Genomic DNA, 20,976 nt, shown 5'->3' on the forward strand with positions numbered 1-20,976 from the left:
CATGAAGATGCTCGGAATTGGGATAAGTGGCTTGAACCCCAGTTATTCGCAGTTCGAGAGGTCCCGCAAGCTTCCACAGAGTTCTCCCCATTTGAATTATTGTATGGGCATAAGCCTCGAGGTGTCTTAGATGTCATGAGGGAAAACTGGGAGGAGGGACCTTCAAACAGCAAAAACTAAATTCAATATGTTCTTGACCTGAGAGCAAAACTCCACACATTGGGGCAACTATCACAGGAGAATTTGCTACAGGCTCAAGAATGTCAGACTCAGCTGTATAACAGGGGAGCTCAGCTACGGGAATTTACACAGGGATATAAATCCTTGTATTACTTCCTACATCAAGCTCTAAATTACTCGCAAAGTAACAAGGACCCTTTGAGGTCACATGGCAAGTTGGGAAAGTCAATTATGAGGTTAAATGAACAGATAGGGGCAGAGCATGGCAAATTTACCACCTCAACCTCTTAAAACCATGGAGGGAGGTGGTCCCCGTGGCTTTGGCAAAGGTGAGGGAGGAGAGGGAGGAGCTCGGGCCGGAGGTGAACTTAAAAGCCATTTGTGGCACCCCGGTCACTTGCGGAGATCACCTCTCACCGTCGCAAATCACGGACGTGGCCTGGTTGCAAAGAGAATTCTCGGATGTGTTCTCGCCCCTTACCGGTCATACGAACCTCATAAAATACCATATCAAAACAAACCCAGGGGTAGTGGTACGCAGTCGTCCCTACCGGTTAACTGAGCTCAAAAAAAGTGGCTCGAGAAGAATTAAAGGCCATGCTCAATATGGGGGTAATAAAAGAATCCCACAGTGACTGGGCCAGCCCGGTGGTTCTGGTTCCGAAGAGGGACGGTTTGGTCCAGTTCTGTGTTGATTTGATGCATATCCAATGCCTCGTATTGATGAACTGCTCGATCGGTTGGACGCAGCTCGCTTTTATTCGACACTGGATTTAATGAAGGCTTATTGGCAGATCCCCTTAACACCAATGTCCCAAGAGAAAATGGCCTTCTCCACACCGTTTGGCTTACACCAATTCGTTCAGATCCATAAGGCTACGTTTCAATGACTTATGGACCGAGTCCTCGGACCACACTCTGCATACGCCACTGCTTATCTGGATGACATCATTATATACAGTAATGATTGGCAGTGGCATATGTAGCATCTGAGGGTAGTTCTGAAGTCGTTGCGAAGGGCGGGACTCACGGCAAACCCAAAGAAATGCACAATTGGATGGGTGGAGGTACGGTATCTGGGCTTCCACTTGGGTCACGGCCCAAGACCAAAAAGGAGGTGAGACATTTCCTGGGGCTGGCTGGCTACTATAGGAGGTTTGAGCCTAATTATTCGGACGTTACCAGCCTGTTGACTGATCTCACTAAAAAGGGAGCCCAGACCCGGTCCAGTGGTCAGAGCAGTGCTAGCAGGCTTTTATGCAGGTGAAAGCTGCGCTTTGTGTGGGCCGTTGTTACATGCTCCTGATTTTTCTCTCCCTTTTGTTGTACAGACCGATGCATCGGACAGGGGGTTGGGAGCCGTGTTGTCCCAGGTGGTGGAGGGGGAGGAGCGCCCGGTGATGTACATCAGTCGGAAGCTTTTGGTGAGGTACAGCACCGTTAAGGAGTGTCTGGCCATCAAGTGGGTGGTCCTCACCCTTCAGTACTACCTCCTGGGATGGGCTTTCACCCTCTGTTTGGACCACGCCCTGCTCCAGTGGCTCCATTGCATGAAAGATACCAACGCACAGATCACCCATTGGTATCTGTCTCTTCAGCCTTTTAAGTTCGAGGTGTTGGGGGTATGTGGTGGTGGGGATGTGGCTGAACACCGGCTTGGGAATAGAGTGCGAAATCAGGAGATGAGAATTGTAAGGATCATCACCTGGCAATGATTGTCTCTAACAGCTGTTTGTTGCAGTAAAAGTGGAGACAGGTTTTAAGGGTGAACCGGATGCCAGTGAGGACAGCTACCCACACAGACACACACTGAAAGAGTGTGCTGAGTTTGCACTGAGAAGCGAAATTTGTTGTTAAAATAAATTACCTGTTTGAATTTGATGTCGCTGTCTCCCGCTTCCTCCTTGCACCCCATTTTAAGAACTTTGTTACATGCGTAAAGTCCAAGTAATATTCAACACAGTAATCAAATAGTGATATGATCACATTGCTATTCAATTTTTAAATGGATTCATACTTCTAACAGATAGTGTTCACCCAACATAATTTTTACTTGTTGCTCAATGTGCTTATTTAAAATGAGATTATGCAACAGAATTCTTTAGCATTTGGTCTTAACTTAATTTCATATATATAATCCTTCTATTTTCACTTAATCCAATTGTGTTGGGACTATATATATATATATGAGATAATGTAATTGCTGCTAGCTACAAACAAGCTGCAAGGTTCAATTGAGTTATCTGAACATATCAAAATTAAGTTAGGTTAACTCAGTTCATTTAGGTTTACACAACACAAAGTATTTGAGTAGAGCACACATTTGAATTTCATATCAATTAAACTCTCATTTTCATTGTGAAGCCAATGCCCACAACTGAATTAAGTTAAACTAAAAAAAATTTTTCTCAGTGTTGCTAGGGTGTTCTGGATGGTTAAGTTAAAAGAGCTCAAGTAAGGTTGTCACAATAGAAAAGTATCAGTACAGTGACACATCACGATACTCAAAAACATTTTTGATTTCAAATTGTCCACAAACGTCAAAAGATACTGTCCCTTTCTTATGGCAGCCAGAAGATGAGGAAGATGACAAGTAGAGGAAGATAAAAGCTACAAACATACAGTACAACTCAGGAAGAAAATGCTTTTTATTAGCAAAATAAGGGAAATGGGTGTACAAATGTTCCCCCAATATGGAGAACGCACAGACAGAGGTGGCAGTTTTCTTCATAATCATTCAACCGTATCGCTTGCCTCAAATGTCTGTTTGCTGACATTTAATATTGTTTCACTGCAAAATCTTGAAAACCTTTTCAGTCCATTTGTCTACTCAGTGACGTTCCTCGATGATGTGTCATTCTCTGAGCTGTAAGCCTTCAAAATGTCTGATGACAGGTGCCTGACAGACAGATTCCATGTCCTGCATGCGGAATGTCTCAGCGTCTGACAGCGGAACAGGACTCATCTCCATCTGAAGTAGCTCGATTCTTGTTGCCATGGAGACTTGGGAGGTTTGGACCACCGCTCACTGTATTAACCATTAGCTTTCCGTACGCTGGCCTATATTATATCTAAACACTACCGGTCAAAAGTTTTGAAACACTTGACTGAAATGTTTCTCATGATCTTAAAAATCTTTTGATCTGAAGGCGTATGCTTAAATGTTTGAAATTAGTTTTGTAGACAAAAATATAATTAATAATTATATATAAAATAATTTATTTCATTATAAAACTAAAATGTAATAATTAAAAAAAAACTTTTTTGAAACTTTGTTGGGCACTTAGAAGTGCCCAACATAGATGGGAACTCCTTCAATACTGTTTAAAAAGCATCCCAGGGTGATACCTCAAGAAGTTGCTTGAGAAAATGTCAAGAGTACATGTCTGCAAATTCTAGGCAAAGGGTGACTACTTTGAAGATGCTAAAATATAACACAGTTGTGATTTATTTTTAGTCACAACATAATTCCCATAGTTCCATTTATGTTATTCCGTAGTTTTGATGACTTTACTATTATTCTAAAATGTGAAGAAAAAAAAATTATAATAAAGAATGTGTAAGTGTTTCAAAACTTTTGACCGGTAGTGTATATACAAACACACATACACACAAACAGATACACACATACTCTCTCTCTCTCACACACACAGACACACACTCACATTCTATGCATATGAGGATTTGTGCTCTCAGGGAGATTAGTAACACCCAGTATGAAACTCTGAATTTTTTTTGACGTTCGAGAGATATTCAGCAGACAAACTCAAGCAAATGGACAAAGACTCCAAGTAACACATGCGAAGGCACGAGAACCAACACACTGGATTGAGTCACACAATCTTCCTCTCCCCCCATAGTGACTACCACAAAAAATAAACGTATCTTTACAAGTAAAAGGGAACTCTGATGCAAGAAAGCAAAATAAAAAGAAATCCCTCTTTTAAAAAGTAACAAACTTGTGTGTGGGGGGGTTTAAACATGGTCGCGACATCAAGGACTGAACGAACATTCGACACAATACATTTTTTTAATGCTACTTTTTTTAAAAAATAAGACAAAAACCATAAATAAAGCTGACAAAAATGGCGTAATGTACAGCAGTGGTCCAGGACCAATTTTCTCCATACTTAGTCTTGCAATCTTTCTCCAAACAAAATTCACATCAAAACTGGCTTGAGTCTGACCTAAAGAGAAAAAAAGAAAGAGTTCAGTATATAATATCAGTTTCATAGGCATTAAAAGTAAACAATATATTGTAAATTCAGTGGTACACACAACATCATACTTTAAAGACCCTATGAAATGGCTTAATGAGTGCAGTTTTCTTTCCTGTGTTGAGGAATGTCCTATTGAGAAAGTTATGGTGAGACATATCAAAACATTCACCCCTTTTTAAATACTTAACAGCCATGAACCATGATTTGCTACTTGCTATTGCTAATTGGTGTCAGCTATTTGGGGGAGGGGCATGTTCATTCTATACAGCATTTGATTGGACAATAAATTATATATGCCCATCAGCGCAAGATGAGTCATCAATATTTTTTTCCTCAGAAGAGAAATAATGTATTAATTGTAAATGCGTAAATTGATGTTTCTTCAACTTTTGGCATTTTCATGTCCCAGTGGTTAAATTTTTTTTTAAACGAAAAGATTTCAAACTTTCTTGAAATGAAATGTGAGAAGTGATATTTTAATTTAATTGAGTGTATTTAGGATACATCAAATGATTCCCTCACATTTAACACACATGGACTAAAAGCCACAAAATTACTGTTTTGATTTTATGGGTTCTTTAAAGGTGAAGTGTGCAATTTCTGCAACACTAGCCGTAACAAAGGAATTGCAAAAATAACAACTGTTTCCAAACTGGCTTCCCAAACACTCCCCCTCATCTTCCATTGTTCGCACAAAAAGAGCTCTAGCTCAAACTAAAGCCATTGGTTGAGCCAGACATTGACATGACGCACATTTCAAATGAGCAGATCATTGTTTTAAAAGCACCACAGAGCCACTGCGTTTACATTCTTAGAATGGCTCACTTGACCTACGAAAGGCTTATTCATAATTATCTCTAAATTTTAATAAGAGAACGTACCTTAACATCTAAAAAAATCACATACTACATCTTTAAACAAGCATTGGTCCTGTAATTTTGTTCCAAGATGGCTCTAGGGCGAGTATGTGACTTGGGCCTTCATTTGCTACATGACCATTAAATATAAACACACTCTGCATGGGCAGCACGCCAACATGAAAACATGATATACAGGGAGCTGAGCCTCACCAGATAAAAGCCAGCTTCTAGAACAGTCCGCAGTCCTTCAGGTTGTTCTTGATGATGACGTCGGTCACCGCGTCAAAAACGAATTGCACGTTCTTGGTGTCGGTGGCGCAGGTGAAGTGGGTGTAGATCTCCTTGGTGTCTTTTCGCTTGTTCAGGTCCTCGAACTGACACTGAATGTAGGCAGCTGCCTCCTCGTAGGTATTTGACCCTGTGAGATGGACAGGAAACATTGTCCTTATATGGAAAGGTTTGGCCAGGATGTGATTTCATGTGATGTGTGATGTAAATAACTGACAACAATGGAATATGGAGCAGGTCACAGAAATCTTAATTCAATCGCTGTTATTAATGTGGTGGTGTGACGCAACGATATAGCAGATATAGATAGTTGCAGATGGGGAGGACGAGGGTTTCAGAGAAAAACTCAGTGGCTTGCAAACCGAGCAAATTCAGATGTTATGCAAAAAGAGAGTACACAAGTTGATTGGCTACCCGATTTCACATCAAAGAACCAATCAGCTTGCATCATTCAGAGTTTCATGACTGAACTAAGTAATTTGATTTCTTGACATTTCAGTAATAAACTTTACAAATAAAATAGTACAAATAATTTTTTCTTAAATTTACCAGGACAAATAACAATGATTCCTGCACAGTAAACATTGTTTAACCTAACAAATGTGCAAACTAAATTATGGTAGCTGGTTTGATTCAAACCAGTCCAATTCAAAAGTAGAAAAAGACCATTGAAGAAACAATTGCAGGTTACCACTTTTTCAGTGTGAGAAAGGGCCAAGTATCACAAAGTAAACCATGATTGAGATCTGACCTGCGTATTCAGGGTAACAGATGGTGAGCGGACTTTTCTTGATCTTCTCCTCAAACAGATCCTTCTTATTCAGGAACAGGATGATAGAGGTGTCTGTGAACCACTTGTTATTGCAAATGCTGTCGAACAGCTTCATGCTCTCATGCATTCGGTTCTGAAGGGAGAGAAACATGAGGGTGATGGAATAGAAGATATAAGGGCATAAAAAACTGGAACATTAGCAAAAAGAGAAAAAAGGGTGTTGATTCAGTGCCTTGGCTTTAATGTTACACAATAGCATACATGCTGTACCATACAATTACACTATTGTCAGAGTTCACACAGCAATCATTTAAAAACTACATGCTGAGCTTTGTATCGAGTTGCCTTCCACACCAGTTCGAAATCTTAATTTGTCAAATATAGACTGGATGTGGAGATGTTCTTTAGCCCTCTGTCATTTACCATTAAACTGATCAATACCTGTTTGCAAACCATTAATTGGTTTTCTTGTCAGGCCTAATTTACACCCCATTTACCGCATACTCGTTTAAAAAATACTTGATACAAAAGGACAATGTACAATATACAATAGGATCATTGGTAATCCTGCATGGAGTCTGAATGTTAAGCAGCTTCAGCTGAATTAACTGCAGAAATTTGTGAAGAAGAAAAATAGGTGTTTCGATACAACTCAGTCTTGCAAGCACTGTAATGATGTATGATTTTAGATAACAGTAAGTACTCGCGCACCATCTCCTCATCTTCAGCTAGCACCAGGTCATAATCACTCAGCGCCACACAGAAGATGATGGCAGTCACCCCTTCAAAACAGTGGATCCATTTCTTTCTCTCTGACCTTTGACCACCCACATCAAACATCCTGAAAAAAAGAATGACTTGAGTAACATAAAACACCCCATACAAGTTCTTTCAGACATGTATGCTGTAGCCAAGACATCAACACAAGCAAAACATCTTGTTGTGTGTGTATACACATTTGCGTAGCTCTGTGTCAAAACCCTAGTACGAGGCTGTTCAGACCTAAGTATAGGTCTCTGCGGAGCAATAATGGGTTTCCCAGTCTGTGGGTGTTTTCAAACTGGGATGGGCTTTTTTCAACTATCCAATGAAAGTAGGGAATCTCAATGTAGCATTCAGTGGGAGTTTCCAAACCTGGATGGGCATTTTTTTTTTTTCAACTATGCAATGAAAGTAGGGAATCTCAGTGTAGTAATCAGTGGGTGTTTCCAAACCAGGATTGGTGTATTTCAACTATCCAATGAAAGTAGGGAATCTCAATGTAGTAATCAGTGGCCTTTTCCAAACCAGGATTAGCGTTTTTCAACAATCCAATATAAGTTGGAAATCTCAATGTAGTAATAAGTGGATGTTTCCAAACCAGAATGGGCATTTTTTTAAAAATCCACTGAAAGTAGGGAATCTTAATGTAGTAATCAGTGGCCGTTTCCAAACAAGGATGGGTGTTTTTTCAACTATCCAATGAAATTAGAGAATCTTAATGTAGTAACCAGTGGGTGTTTCCGAACCAGGATTGGCGTTTTTCAACTATCCAATGAAAGTAGGGAATCTCAGTGTAGTAATCAGTGGCCTTTTCCAAACCAGGATTAGCGTTTTTCAACTATCAAATAAAAGAAATCTAAATGTAGTATTCAGTGGGAGTTTCCAAACCTGGATGGGCATTTTTTTTTTCAACTATGCAATGAAAGTAGGGAATCTCAGTGAAGTAATCAGTGGCCTTTTCCAAACCAGGATTAGCATTTTTCAACAATCCAATAAAAGTTGGAAATCTCAATGTAGTAATAAGTGGGTGTTTCCAAACCAGGATGGGCATTTTTTTTTTAAATCCATTGAAAGTAGGGAATCTTAATGTAGTAATCAGTGGCCATTTCCAAACAAGGATGGGTGTTTTTCCACTATCCAATGAAATTAGGGAGTCTTAATGTAGTAACCAGTGGGTGTTTCCGAACCAGGATTGCCGTTTTTCAACTATCCAATGAAAGTAGGGAATCTCAGTGTAGTAATCAGTGGATGTTCCCAAACCAGGATGGGCATTTTTTTAACTATCCAATGAAAGTAGAGAATCTCAATGTAGTAACCAGTGTGCGTTTCCAAACCAGGATGGCCATTTTTTGCAACTATCCAATAAAAGTAGGAAATCTCAATGTAGTAATCAGTGGGCATTTCCTAAACAAGTTGGGTGCTTTTTAACTATCCAATGAAAGTAGGGAATCTCAATGTAGTAATCAGTGTGCGTTTCCAAACCAGGATGGGCGATTTTTTCAACTATCCAATGAAAATAGTGAACCATAATGTAGTAATCAGTGGACGTTTCCAAACCAGGATTGGCGTTTTTCAACTATCCAATGAAAGTAGGGAATCTCAATGTAGTAATCAGTGGGCGTTTTCAAACCAGGATGGGCATATTTTTTAACTATCCAATGAAAGTAGGGAATCTTAATGTAGTATTCAGTCGGCGTTTCCACACCAGGATTGGCATTTTCAACTATCCAATGAAAGTAGGGAATCTAAATGTAGTAATCAGTGGGCGTTTCCAAACCAGGATGGGCGTTTTTTCAACTATGCAATGAAAGTAAAGAATCTTAATGTAATAATCAGTGGCAGTTTCCAAACCGGGATTGGTGTATTTCAACTATCCAATGAAAGTAGGGAGTCTCAATGTAGTAATCAGTGGCCTTTTCCAAACCAGGATTGGCATTTTTCCAATAAAATTAGGAAATCTCAATATAGTAATCAGTGGGCATTTCCAAACCAGGATGGGTGTTTTTTTTTTTAACTATCCAATAAAAGTAGGGAATCTCAATGTAGTAATCAGTGGCCGTTTTCAAACCAGGATGGGTGTTTTTCAACTATTCAATAGAAGCAGGGAATCTCAATGTAGTAATCAGTGGGCATTTCCAAACCAGGATTAACTTTTTTTTTTACTATCCATTGAAAGTAAGGAATCTCAATGTACTAATCAATCAGTGGGCGTTTCCCAACCAGAATGGGCGTTTTTCAACTATCCAATGAAAGTAGGGAATCTCAATGTAGTAATCAGTGGGCGTTTCCAAACCAGGATGGGCATTTTTTTAACTATCCACTGAAAGTAGGGATTCTCAATGTAGTAATCAGTGGGCGTTTCCAAACCAGGATAGGTGTTTTTTCAACTATGCAGTGAAAGTAAGGAATCTCAATGTACTAATCAGTGGGCGTTTCCAAACCAGAATGGACGTTTTTCAACTATCCAATGAAAGTAGGGAATCTCAATGTACTAATCAGTGGGCATTTCCAAATCAGAATGGGCATTTTTCAACTATGCAATGAAAGTAGGGTATCTCAATGTAGTCAGGGTATGTCTCAATGAAAAATGCCCATCCTAGTTTGAAAACGGCCACTGTTCGGAAAGCTCCCATTTTTGTTCTGCAGAGACACAGGTCTCAAAAACCCTGCATTATTGTGTTATAAAAAGCTAAATGCAACTCATGGAACAGAAAGCAGGTGTCTCGAGATGCGTTTTTAAAAAGCTGAAGTTCTTTTAAATTGACACACCATCTCAAAAATGTGTGGCTCATGTGCGAGACTCTGAAAAACAGGATGACGTGGTGCAATGGTCAAAGATGTCCATCTAACGCATGTTTGAAAAACAACGCAGAAGGATCCAAAATCTAATCAGCATAAAAACATAGGTATGGCACGCATAGGTAGAGCTTATACCTCAATTGTGGCTCTCTAATTTATGCACTAGTTTTCAATTCTGAAAGGTCTTCCAGCTAAAAATGGGCAGTGAAACTGCACACGTACTTCCTCTTCCTGTCTGAATGCAGTAAGTACCAGCTTAAGACTCACACTTCTTCTGCTTGTCCCTGTCTGCTTCTGTTTTTGTCACTTTTGTGCATGACTGCAGTTGCACAGCCTGTGTACGCAGTGCAGTAGTTGCAAGATTCCCCCTACACTTAATAAAGCTGATATAAAATGCTTCATCAAAGTTCAAACTGTGAATATGCAAATGCATTTCAGATTATGTTTATAAACCTGAGGTATAATAAAACTCATAAAACAGTATGGGTGAATCTACTGAGAAAATGTAGAAATAAAATAAACAGAAAAAATGAATAATATCTTACCAAAAAAAAAAAAATGTTAGGGTTCCTTAAAGTCCATTTCAGGACAATTAAAGGTATATTCCGAATTCAATACAAATTAAGCTCAATTAACAGCATTTGTGGCATAATATTGATTACCAAAAAAATACATTTTGAAAAAAACTTTTTCTTAAAAAAAAAAAAAAAAAAAGCAAAACTCTGGGTGACAGTGAGGCACTTACAATGGAAGTGAATGGGGCCAATCCATAAACATTAAAATACTCACTGTTTCAAAAGTATAGCCACAAGACATAAACAAAATGTGTGTTAACATGATTTTATTGTGATAAAATCGCTTACTAATGCTTTCTATATAAAGTTATAGACAATTTTTCAACTTTGTTGCCCTGATGATGTAATGTCAACAAACCCTAAACCGACTGTCAAAATGACAATTTAAACAACTTTACAGCTCAAATAATAAACACATTTTAACAGAAGAAATAATGTAAGTGCTTTTATAAAATAATAAGCTTACATTTCTGTTGTTAAACCCCTCCAAAATTGGCCCAATTCACGTCCATTGTAAGTGCCTTAATGTAACCTCGATTTTTGCATTTTTTAAAACATGAATAAAAATCATTCTGTCCAATCAGCTTAAATTAAATAATTAAATACAACAAATGCTACCATGGTGTATACTTACAAATGTACAAAATTATAAAATGTACTTACAAATTAAATCATAATATAATTTTTTTTCGTATATATAACTGCCATTAAATATATTGATCTGCCACACACACACACACACACACACACACACACACACACATAAAACTAATAAAAAAATATTTACATAAATAATATACATACATTATATATAAAATTATATATAAATATTAAATTCTCTCTCTCTATATATTTATATACACACTGGCGGCCAAAATTTTGGAATAATGTACAGATTTTGCTGTTTCGGAAGGAAATGATCACAAAGTATAGTCAGGACATTACTGATGTAAAAAACAGCACCATCACTATTTGAAAAAAGTCATTTTTGATCAAATCTAGACAGGCCCGATTTCCAGCAGCCATCACTCCAACACCTTATCCTTGAGTAATCATGATAAATTGCTAATTTGGTTCTAGAAAATCACTTGCCATTATATCAAACACTGTTGAAAACTATTTGGTTCATTAAATGAAGCTTAACATTGTCTTTGTTTGTTTTTGAGTTGCCACAGTATGCAACAGACTGGCATGTCTGAAGGTTAATATTAGGTCAAAAATGGCAAAAAAGAAACAGCTTTCTCTAGAAACTCGTCACTCAATCATTGTTTTGAGGAATGAAGGCTATACAATGCTTGAAATTGCCAAAAAACTGAAGATTTCATACAAAGGTGTACACTACAGTCTTCAAAGACAAAGGACAACTGGCTCTAACAAGGACAGAAAGAGATGTGGAAGGCCAGATGTACAACTAAACAAGAAGATAAGTACATCAGAGTCTCTAGTTTGAGAAATAGACGCCTCACATGTCCTCAGCTGACAGCTTCATTGAATTCTACCCGCTCAACACCAGTTTCATGTACAACAGTAAAGAGAAGACTCAGGGGTGCAGGTCTTATGGGAAGAACTGCAAAGAAAAAGCCACTTTTGAAACAGAAAAAAAAAAAAGAAAAGGTTAGAGTGGGCAAAGAAACACAGACATTGGACAACAGATAATTGGAAAAGAGTGTTCTGGATCTTAACCCCACTGAGCTTTTGTGGGATCAGCTAGACTGTAAGGTGTGTGAGAAGTGCCCGACAAGACAGCCACATCTATGACAAGTGCTACAGGAAGCGTGGGGTGAAATGTCAACTGAGTATCTGGATAAACTGACAGCTAGAATGCCAAAGATCTGCAAAGCTGTCATTGCCGCACATGGAGGATTTTTTTGATGAGAACTCTTTGAAGTAGTTTAAGAAGTTCTGAATTTTTTTTTCAAATTGTAATAGTAATTTTTCATGTTATTAATGTTCTGACTATATATTGTGATCAGTTGAATGCCACTTTGGTGAATAAAAGTAACAATTTCTTTCCATAAGAGCAAAATCTGTACATTATTCCAAACTTTTGGCCACCAGTGTGTGTGTGTGTGTGTGTGTGTGTGTGTGTGTGTGTGTGTGTGTATATATATATATATACACAGTATAATGTATATACTCTCTCTCTCTCTCTCTCTCTCTCTCTCTCTCTCTCTCTCTCTCTCTCTCTCTATATATATATATATATATATATATATATATATATATAAAATGATAAATATTAATTAAATTAACCCCTAAAGATCATTTGATATGATGGAACAATTTAGACTTTTAGTGCTCACTTGAAGTGCAGATCTTTGAAAGTGAAGTGTGTCTCTACGATGCCTGTTGTTTTGACTCTGGTCCTCAGAACATCCTGTTGGGTGGGTATATAAGTGGCCTGCGATATTCTGTCCAAATCATTCAGGTAACTGTGGGTATATAATAGGGCAGGCAGGGTTAGTTCAAATGAAATGAAAAGGCCTGAGTATACTCCATGTGGTTACAGTAAATCTCTTTGTTTATGACCCTGATATCCCAGCTCGGTCTCCCAAGAGACTTGGGGACAGAAGTAGACCTGCTATCCCCAGGCCCTGGGCGAAGGCCAGGATTAAAAGTTCCATTCCTGAAATCTGCAGTAATTCCCCTTCAGTGAAACACAGTTACTGTGTTTTGTGTGCACATACGCACACACACACACAAGCACGTGGACGCACAACCCCCTCAAACAATTGCACAAGAGTCAGCAGGAACGTTTCCTGAAAAACAAACACTGTGTTGTAATGCCTGCCTATTGGCCACTTGGTCAGCCCCGACTGACACTGTGTGACTGCCAACAAGTTAGTTTGCGATTTGGTAATGCTTAGTAACAGCTTAAACAAAAGCCAAACTGCATACCCTAACACATTCACAAATAAAACAAAAATTGCAATATCAAAGTCTGCACTCAAAAGTCAAAGATTTCAATGAACTTGAACATTTCTCATTAAGTTTTATTTCTCCAAAGGAATTTTAGGAGAAACATCTGAGTCAAAGTTGGTACTTAAATAAAACATAACTAAGAATTTCATTATGTTGTCTGAACAATCAAATTTTCCTCTGGGCTACCCCACACAGTCACTGGTAAGCAACAGTTAGTGACATTAATATTTTATTTAAGGATTTCTGAGTACACTACGTAATTTCTATTTGTTATTGATAACTTTAACTTAATGTTTCTGTACAAACACGCACCCTCAGCCGTGGCATGTGGTACACTCCTGTTTTATTTGTGTATTTTTCTCAGTGTTAAGTCAACATTATATGCGTGTGGTTGGTCTCGGGCGGGCAGGTTTTCAGAGTCAAGGGTAACTACACGCTAGGCAGACAGTTACAGTACGGCAAATATTCACATGCTCGTTGATGGCTCAAACAGTGAGTGTCTGGAAATGGTAAGACATTAGAGCTCCACGTACCACATACAGCTGTTTGAACCTGCTGTGTTGGCAGCAGTTGATATGTTCAGTGGGAAAGAAAAACAAAAACAAAGAATGAATGGATGAGCAGCCAAACAGATGAGAGTCTAGCGCATCTTTACGTAGAAAAACCACTTTAAACAGTGCAGATGGATGCAAAAGCTTGTTCATTTAAAGGAATAGTTCACCCAAAAATAAAACTTCTCTTATCATTTACTCTCTCTCATGCCATCCCAGATGTGTATGACTTTCTTTCTTCTGCTGAACACAAACAAATATTTTTAGAAGAATATCTCAGCTCAGCTTCAGAAGTGATATTATAGGTGTAGGTGAGAAACAGATCAACATTTAAGTCATTTTTTACTATTAAATCTCAACTTTCACTTCCACATTCTTCTTCTTTTGTTTTTGGCGATTTGCATTCTTCATGCACATCGCCACCTACTGGACAAGGAGGAGAATTTATAGCAAAAAAGGACTTAAATGTTGATCTGTTTCTCAACCACATCATTTTGCTTCAGAAGACTGGTCCGAATGCGCATATGCGTTTTGAGTTGAAGACAAGAATCTTAAAGATTGACTTTTTATTTCCTCGGTTCTGTGGCCGTGCGCTGAATCTGCTAATGCGGCTAATGTGGATTCGTGCCAAAACGGTCAAATACATGCGAAAATTTTATCAAAATGCTCATCTTGGTGAGGTTTTAATGTAAACACAGTCAGTTATGTCTAAAGTAAACGTAAATAGTGGGACAAAAAATGCAGATTTGTATTCAAATATCTTGTACAATGCAGCCTAGATCTGCCACTGTCTAGTGTGTCATTAATATTAATCAAACAACAATAACAAGAAAACCAGAAAACCACTCTCTGCTCTTGGCTAGATTATTTTAGTGGCTTTAAAAAAGTATTCATGTATTATAATCATACAGTGAAGACCAGTAATATAAGTAGTTTTATGTCACAGGCTACATCTACATTAATTCGGATACATTTGAAAACAGCGTTTTCATTTTCTAAACACTCTCCGTCCACACTGCCGTTTTCAAGCATTTTCCAAGTTTCTTGTCCACACTGAAACGTATGAAAATGCTTAAATTCCCTTACTTCGCCTGCGAAAAATATCTGTTCCATGTACGGTCTGAAACGCAATGGTCCTTCTTTCGTGGACAGCAATTCTGAGTAAACTTCCCCTCGCCTTTGAAGGAATGCATAACAACGCTATCAAAGTGAATAGCAGGCACAACAATGTCACTTCAACATGGGCCGCCATCTTGATTGTTTTGGGTTGAATGGGTCTCATGAGTGCATCACACAACAACAAATACAACATTGTTTTCATCTCCATTTTCCCTGTCCACACTACAACATGAAGACAGCGATTTCAAATTTATCCACTTGGGAGCTCCATTTTCGATTTCAAAAATGCCATCTCAGTGTGGACGGAAGGCCAAAACATAGAGAAAACGTATCAGTGTGGACATGGCCACAGTTCACTACAATTCCTTCTGAATTTACTTGAATACTTGATAGTGCAGTGAAAAAATCCAAACACTGTTTTCTTAATTTATATTCCTTTGTAATACAAATTTTTATTTTTTTTCCTCCCTTTTTCTCCCCAATTTGGAATGCCCAATTCCCAATGTGCTCCAAGTCCTCGTGGTGGCGTAGTGACTCGCCTCAATCCGGGTGGCGGAGGACGAATCTCAGTTGCCTCTGCGTCTGAGACCGTCAACCCACGCATCTTAACACGTGGATTGTTGAGTGTGTTACCGTGGAGAGATAGTACGTGTGGAGGCTTCACGCCATACATCGCGGCATCCATTTTTTAAATACATTTTTTTTGTCTTTTTTTTCAATCAGATTATGGAGTGGGGGCAAAAGTTTTCCTTGTTTCTAAGGGGGGCATGAAAAAAATTGAGAAACAGTGACATTAAAAATATGCAGAAGAATATGCAGCTATTAAATTACAGTAATGTGGAAAGCATAGCGCAGATAATTTGGTATTGGAAGTATTAGCTGAGAGATGTTTGAGTTCATATTGAAACATTTGATTGCAGACTTTAGTATCTTCGTAATTCTAAGCACAGTAACACATTTTTATATATATATATTTGTATAGCGCTTTTCACAACACATGCATTTTAAAGCAGCTTTGCAGAAAATTATGCTGTAACAAAATGATGCAGTAATAATGTCTATAATGTCCTCATTGAGCAGTTCAAATGAAACGTTACTGAAAATCATGCTTTAAAAATTATATGTCTTCAGGTCCCCAGTGATCAAGCCAAAGGCAACTGTGGCAAGGAACCCAAAACTCCATAAGATGTTATAAAACCTTGAGAGAAACTAGGCACAGCTGGGGGAGCCAGTTCCCCTCTTGCAGTATGAGACATTGTTGAGATCTCTTCTGAAAACAGTGGAGGCACATGTGAGATTACTGGAGTCTTTTTCTCAGGAGATGTTCGGGTTGACTACAGCAAATGTAATCTTATTGCTGTGTAAGTGAAACAACTGAGATCTCACTAGTAATTTTTCTTTTGTTTGAGGTAATTTGTCTTTTCAGGCTACGACACTGTGGGAACAGTTTATGGGAAGCAGATGACATATATGAATGCAGTTAAACAGGAAGAGGGAGAAAGAGAGATACATACTATGCTGCAGAGTCGTTTAGCTGGTACTCTCTGGATCGGCTGAAACAGGCCTGCACTCCTCCATCTTTCCACAGACGCTTGATCACACCAGCAAGCTCTGCTGTCATAAAGCCTTCCTCAGCACTGCCCGCCAACACAAACAACTGTCTTGCATCATCCTGAGACATAGAGAGGGTCAGGATAAAAAGTTAGGACACATCTACTCATTCTTTATTATTACTATTATTTGTCACCAATGAAATTGTTAGTTTGGTAAAGAAGTGCATACATGGGCATAATTCATATTTGTTTACAGAACTAATTTCAAGCATTTAAGCATTAACCGGTTGATCAAAAGGTTTCTTAGATCATGAGGAATTTATATTCAGTCAAATTCAGACTGTTTATATTAGAGGTCAATTAATAGTGGATTTTGCCGATACCGATAACCAAGGTGGTGCAAAGGCTGATAACTGAGTAATCGGCCAATAGTTTTTTAAAATCGATTTATAGAATGAATTTGTTTTTTCTTTCTCTGAAGAGCAAAGACATTGAGGCTCCAAAATGAATAAAATCCCAAAATCTCAATAATAACCAAAAATAATAATAATAATAAGAGGGGGCCTGGGTAGCTCAGCGAGTATTGACGCTGACTACCACCCTTGGAGTCGTGAGTGACTCCAGCCAGGTCTCCTAAGCAACCAAATTGGCCTGGTTGCTAGGGAGGGTACAGTCACATGGGGTAACCTCCTCGTGGTTGCTATAATGTGTGGTTCTCGCTCTCGGTGGGGTGCGTGGTGAGTTGTGCGCGGATGCCGTGGAGAATAGCGTGGGCCTCCACACGCGCTACGTCTCCCCGGTAACGCACTCAACAAGCCACGTAATAAGATGCGCGGATTGACTTTCTCAGATGTGGAGGCAACTGAGATTCGTCCTCCGCTATCCAGATTGAGGTGAACCACTATGCCACCATGAGGACTTAGAGCGCAGTGGGAATTCGGCATTCCAAATCAGGGAGAAAAGGGGAGAAAAATAAATAAATAATAATAATAATAATAATAAGATCTGGTGTATAACGTGGGACTTTTAACTATTAACTAGCCCAAATAGACCAGGGAGTCTTATTTTGAAATAGAGACTTGCCTCCATTGCAATGCTTTATACGTATTTAACAAATTAAGCTTTTTATAGCCAATATATTCAACAGATGAAAAGTTTCAATGAAATATATTTTACCAGATGAGGTTTACTGATGAGGAAAAATAAAATAAAACCATCAGCAACAATTGGCATATTTTTTGCTGATAACCAATAGTTCCAAAAAGCAACTATTGGCATTTACATACCATAAACTAGAGGTAGACCGAAATATCGGTTTTACCGATTAATCGGTGCCGATAGTTGAGTATATATACTCACTGTATAGAAACTAGAGGTAGACTGATATATCGGTTTTACCGGTTATCGGTCTATACCGGTTTCCCGATATATCGTTCTACCTCTAGTTTATATACAGTAATGTCAGTTTTACCGATTAATCGGTGCCGATAGTTGCTTTTTAGAAATATTGGTTATTGGCAAAAAAAATATTGTTGCTGATAGTTTTTTGTTGTTGTTGTTGTTGTTGTTCCTCATCAATAAACCTAATCTAGTAAAATATATTTAAACAAATCTTTTTATCTATATACAATTCTATTTACTTATGTAATTATTTATAAAAAATATTAATAGATTACAGGCACATGTAGGCCTTTATTGTATTCTGAATACACCATATTTTACTACACTGATTAAAATTATTCACATCAAGGTGTTAATTAAACTAAAAGGTCATTAAATTAATTGATTAATTAAATAGACAAATCAGAAAAAATAAATATTTTCTCTGAAGTTGTCATCTTTGCTTGCATAACTACAGTCATTTGTCTTGGCTGTAGTCATAATCTTCATATTGAAATGGACAAAAATTGGCTGCAGGCAATATGAAGTGCACCAGACCACTGATCCTATGACTCACCGCTCGTGCCGCATCCCCAAAGTCAATCTTGAGTCGCCCCATGGCACGTATGATGGCAATAATTGACTGAATAGTGTTGCTGTAGACGACAGCTTTGTACTGTTTGCACTCTTCCTCCGAGTAGCCAGCTTCATGAATAATTCTAGAAAGAGAGAGAGAAAGAGGTGAGTGATGAATAAATTATATTCATCATAAAACTGTAGTGGATTTAGAGTAGAAAATAAAAATAAGACACTTACTTCATTTGTTTGACTATTGTACTCTTGCCAGACTCCCCAGCACCTGACAAAGTCAAAGCAGTTGAATAGGAATTAGCTGTGTAACAACAATTCTAACTGTAATTGTACACTTTTGATAAACTTCAATAACAACAACTGCTGATTTAATATATTCACTCGGATGAGACCCACAGGGCTAGCAGAGAACTCAGAAAGCTGAGCTCGTAAAGCACTGGTTTTAGTAGACAATACATTCAACCTCCTGTCACCGATTTTACCGGGAGATCAGTCTACTACATAACGACTCAGGACGAGAAGATGCCAGCTTCATTGTTTTATCAGCGTTTTTGTTGCATTGGATTAGGGCTGGGCAATATGGCCAAAAAATTTCTCACAATATTTTTTTCATATAATTCAATATCAATATTTATCACGAAATACATTTCATACCATTAATGGGGGCAGAACTGCATTCCACATGTTTGTTAGACCTCAAGAATTAATTAAACATAACTTGTTTGTTTACAGGTAAACTCCAGATGTAAGCTACCTTTAAAGTACACTCAGTTTAGGATTTAATCCTCATAATGTGTGTGACCTCTTTTTGATGAAATTTTGCCAATTTTATCGTCTTCAGCAGACGTTTGACTCAGTAGGTGGAGGTAAAGCACCATAAACTGGATTGCCGATCGCCAATAAACATCACAAGAAGAAGAAACATTTTCTTGCCTGTGACAGCGCTATGAACATTTTTTTAACTAAATAGTACAGAAATAAACAGCAATGGTGTTGATGTCGGAGTTGTTGTTGTGTTCAGTCGATAGCTGTATTGCATTGTCAGTGCTGTCTTGTTTGGTACACAATGATGTTAAATAAGCCGGATAGCTAGCCGCTACCTACTGGTTTCCATAACAGCAGGGCTGCCTACTAATACTTCCCAACAAGCTGACTTCCTGACTGTGATTCAGTTAGCCATGTAGTTGTGTGTTTAACTGCTTGTGTTTTTTAGCAACACGTACTGTACCTAATCCAACTGTATTGATATAGAACATAGGCTTAATATACAAAATTACTCAAAAGTTTACCATCGATATAGAATTATTTTTCCCGATAAATATCAATATCATTTTATCGCCCAGCCCTATGTTGGATTTACCACCAAACTGCAAATGATACGTCATCAATAGCGGTTTACTTCCATGATTTTAGACAGATTGCGTTCATACCAACTGCAAACTGTACCGGAGTTCAAATGAATGACACCCTGGAATATACACACATTCGTTGGTGCACACATGAATACGGAAAACCACTTTCACACCAACCAAACAAACCAAATTCAACAACAAATGGACTCTGGTATGCACCAAAAGCTCTTCTCTATTTTCTCTTTTTCTTTGTGATTCCTGACTGCCGTTAAAGCCCCAGTGTTTTTGTACCCTATGTGTTTGTTTTACTCCCTGTTATCAGCAGCACTGTGTCAAACAGCTTCTCCCATGGAAAACAAAACAGAAATTAAATTTCCATCCAACTGTTTTTAAGCGCTTCACAAGTTCACTGGTTCATATAGTCCTGGAACACATTAAGGTGACTAGATTTTGGCGTGCTGTCCATAACTTCTGCTGTTGTAGCCCACCCGCCTCAAGGTTCGACGTGTTGTGCATTCTGAGATGCTGTTCTGCTCACTACAATTGTACAGAGTGGTTATCTGAGTTATCGTAGCCTTTCTGTCAGCTCGAACCAGTCTGGCCATTCTCCGTTGACATCTCTCATCAACAAGGCATTTCCGTCTGCAGAACTGCCGCTCACTGGATGTTTTTTGTTTTTGGTACCATTCTGAGTAAACTCTTGAGACTGATTAGACATGAAAATCCCAGGAGATCAGCAGTTACAGAAATACTCAAACCAGCCCGTCTGGCACCAACAATCATGCCACGGTCGAAATCACTGAGATCACGTTTTTACCCCATTCTGATGGTTGATGTGAACATTAACTGAAGCTCCTGACCTGTATCTGCATGATTTTATGCATTGCACTGCTGCCACATGATTGGCTGATTAGATAATCGCATGAATACGTAGGTGTACAAGTGTTCCTAATGAAGTACTCAGTTAGTGTATATCCTTGAGATATGATTGGCAGGCCTATATGAACAAGCTCCTCCCAAACTTATGTTTGGAACTTCATTTAAACACTATC

The 20,976-nt window shown here is 38.4% G+C and overlaps 1 protein-coding gene and 1 long non-coding RNA gene across 2 annotated transcripts in view; both read right to left on the reverse strand.

The window, feature by feature from the left end:
* Positions 1-2,810: 2,810 nt before the first annotated feature.
* LOC127435439 (uncharacterized) overlaps positions 2,811-20,976 on the reverse strand; it is a 183,066-nt gene continuing 164,900 nt past the window's right edge. Inside the window, exon 2 of the long non-coding RNA XR_007896197.1 lies at positions 2,811-3,528. This is a non-coding gene — a long non-coding RNA (uncharacterized LOC127435439). The remainder of the gene's footprint in view (positions 3,529-20,976) is intronic.
* Positions 2,811-20,976, reverse strand: part of LOC127435420 (guanine nucleotide-binding protein G(i) subunit alpha-1) — a 31,466-nt gene continuing 13,300 nt past the window's right edge. Inside the window, exons 2-9 of the mRNA XM_051688907.1 lie at positions 18,798-18,840; positions 18,559-18,700; positions 16,563-16,720; positions 12,760-12,888; positions 7,032-7,161; positions 6,300-6,453; positions 5,471-5,678; positions 2,811-4,367 (exon numbers count right to left, since the gene is read on the reverse strand). Coding sequence (XP_051544867.1) covers positions 5,488-5,678; positions 6,300-6,453; positions 7,032-7,161; positions 12,760-12,888; positions 16,563-16,720; positions 18,559-18,700; positions 18,798-18,840 — 947 coding nt within the window. The 3' untranslated portion in view covers positions 2,811-4,367; positions 5,471-5,487. The remainder of the gene's footprint in view (positions 4,368-5,470; positions 5,679-6,299; positions 6,454-7,031; positions 7,162-12,759; positions 12,889-16,562; positions 16,721-18,558; positions 18,701-18,797; positions 18,841-20,976) is intronic.

This window comes from Myxocyprinus asiaticus, chromosome 45 (assembly GCF_019703515.2).
Source record: "Myxocyprinus asiaticus isolate MX2 ecotype Aquarium Trade chromosome 45, UBuf_Myxa_2, whole genome shotgun sequence".
Lineage (NCBI taxonomy): Eukaryota > Metazoa > Chordata > Actinopteri > Cypriniformes > Catostomidae > Myxocyprinus > Myxocyprinus asiaticus.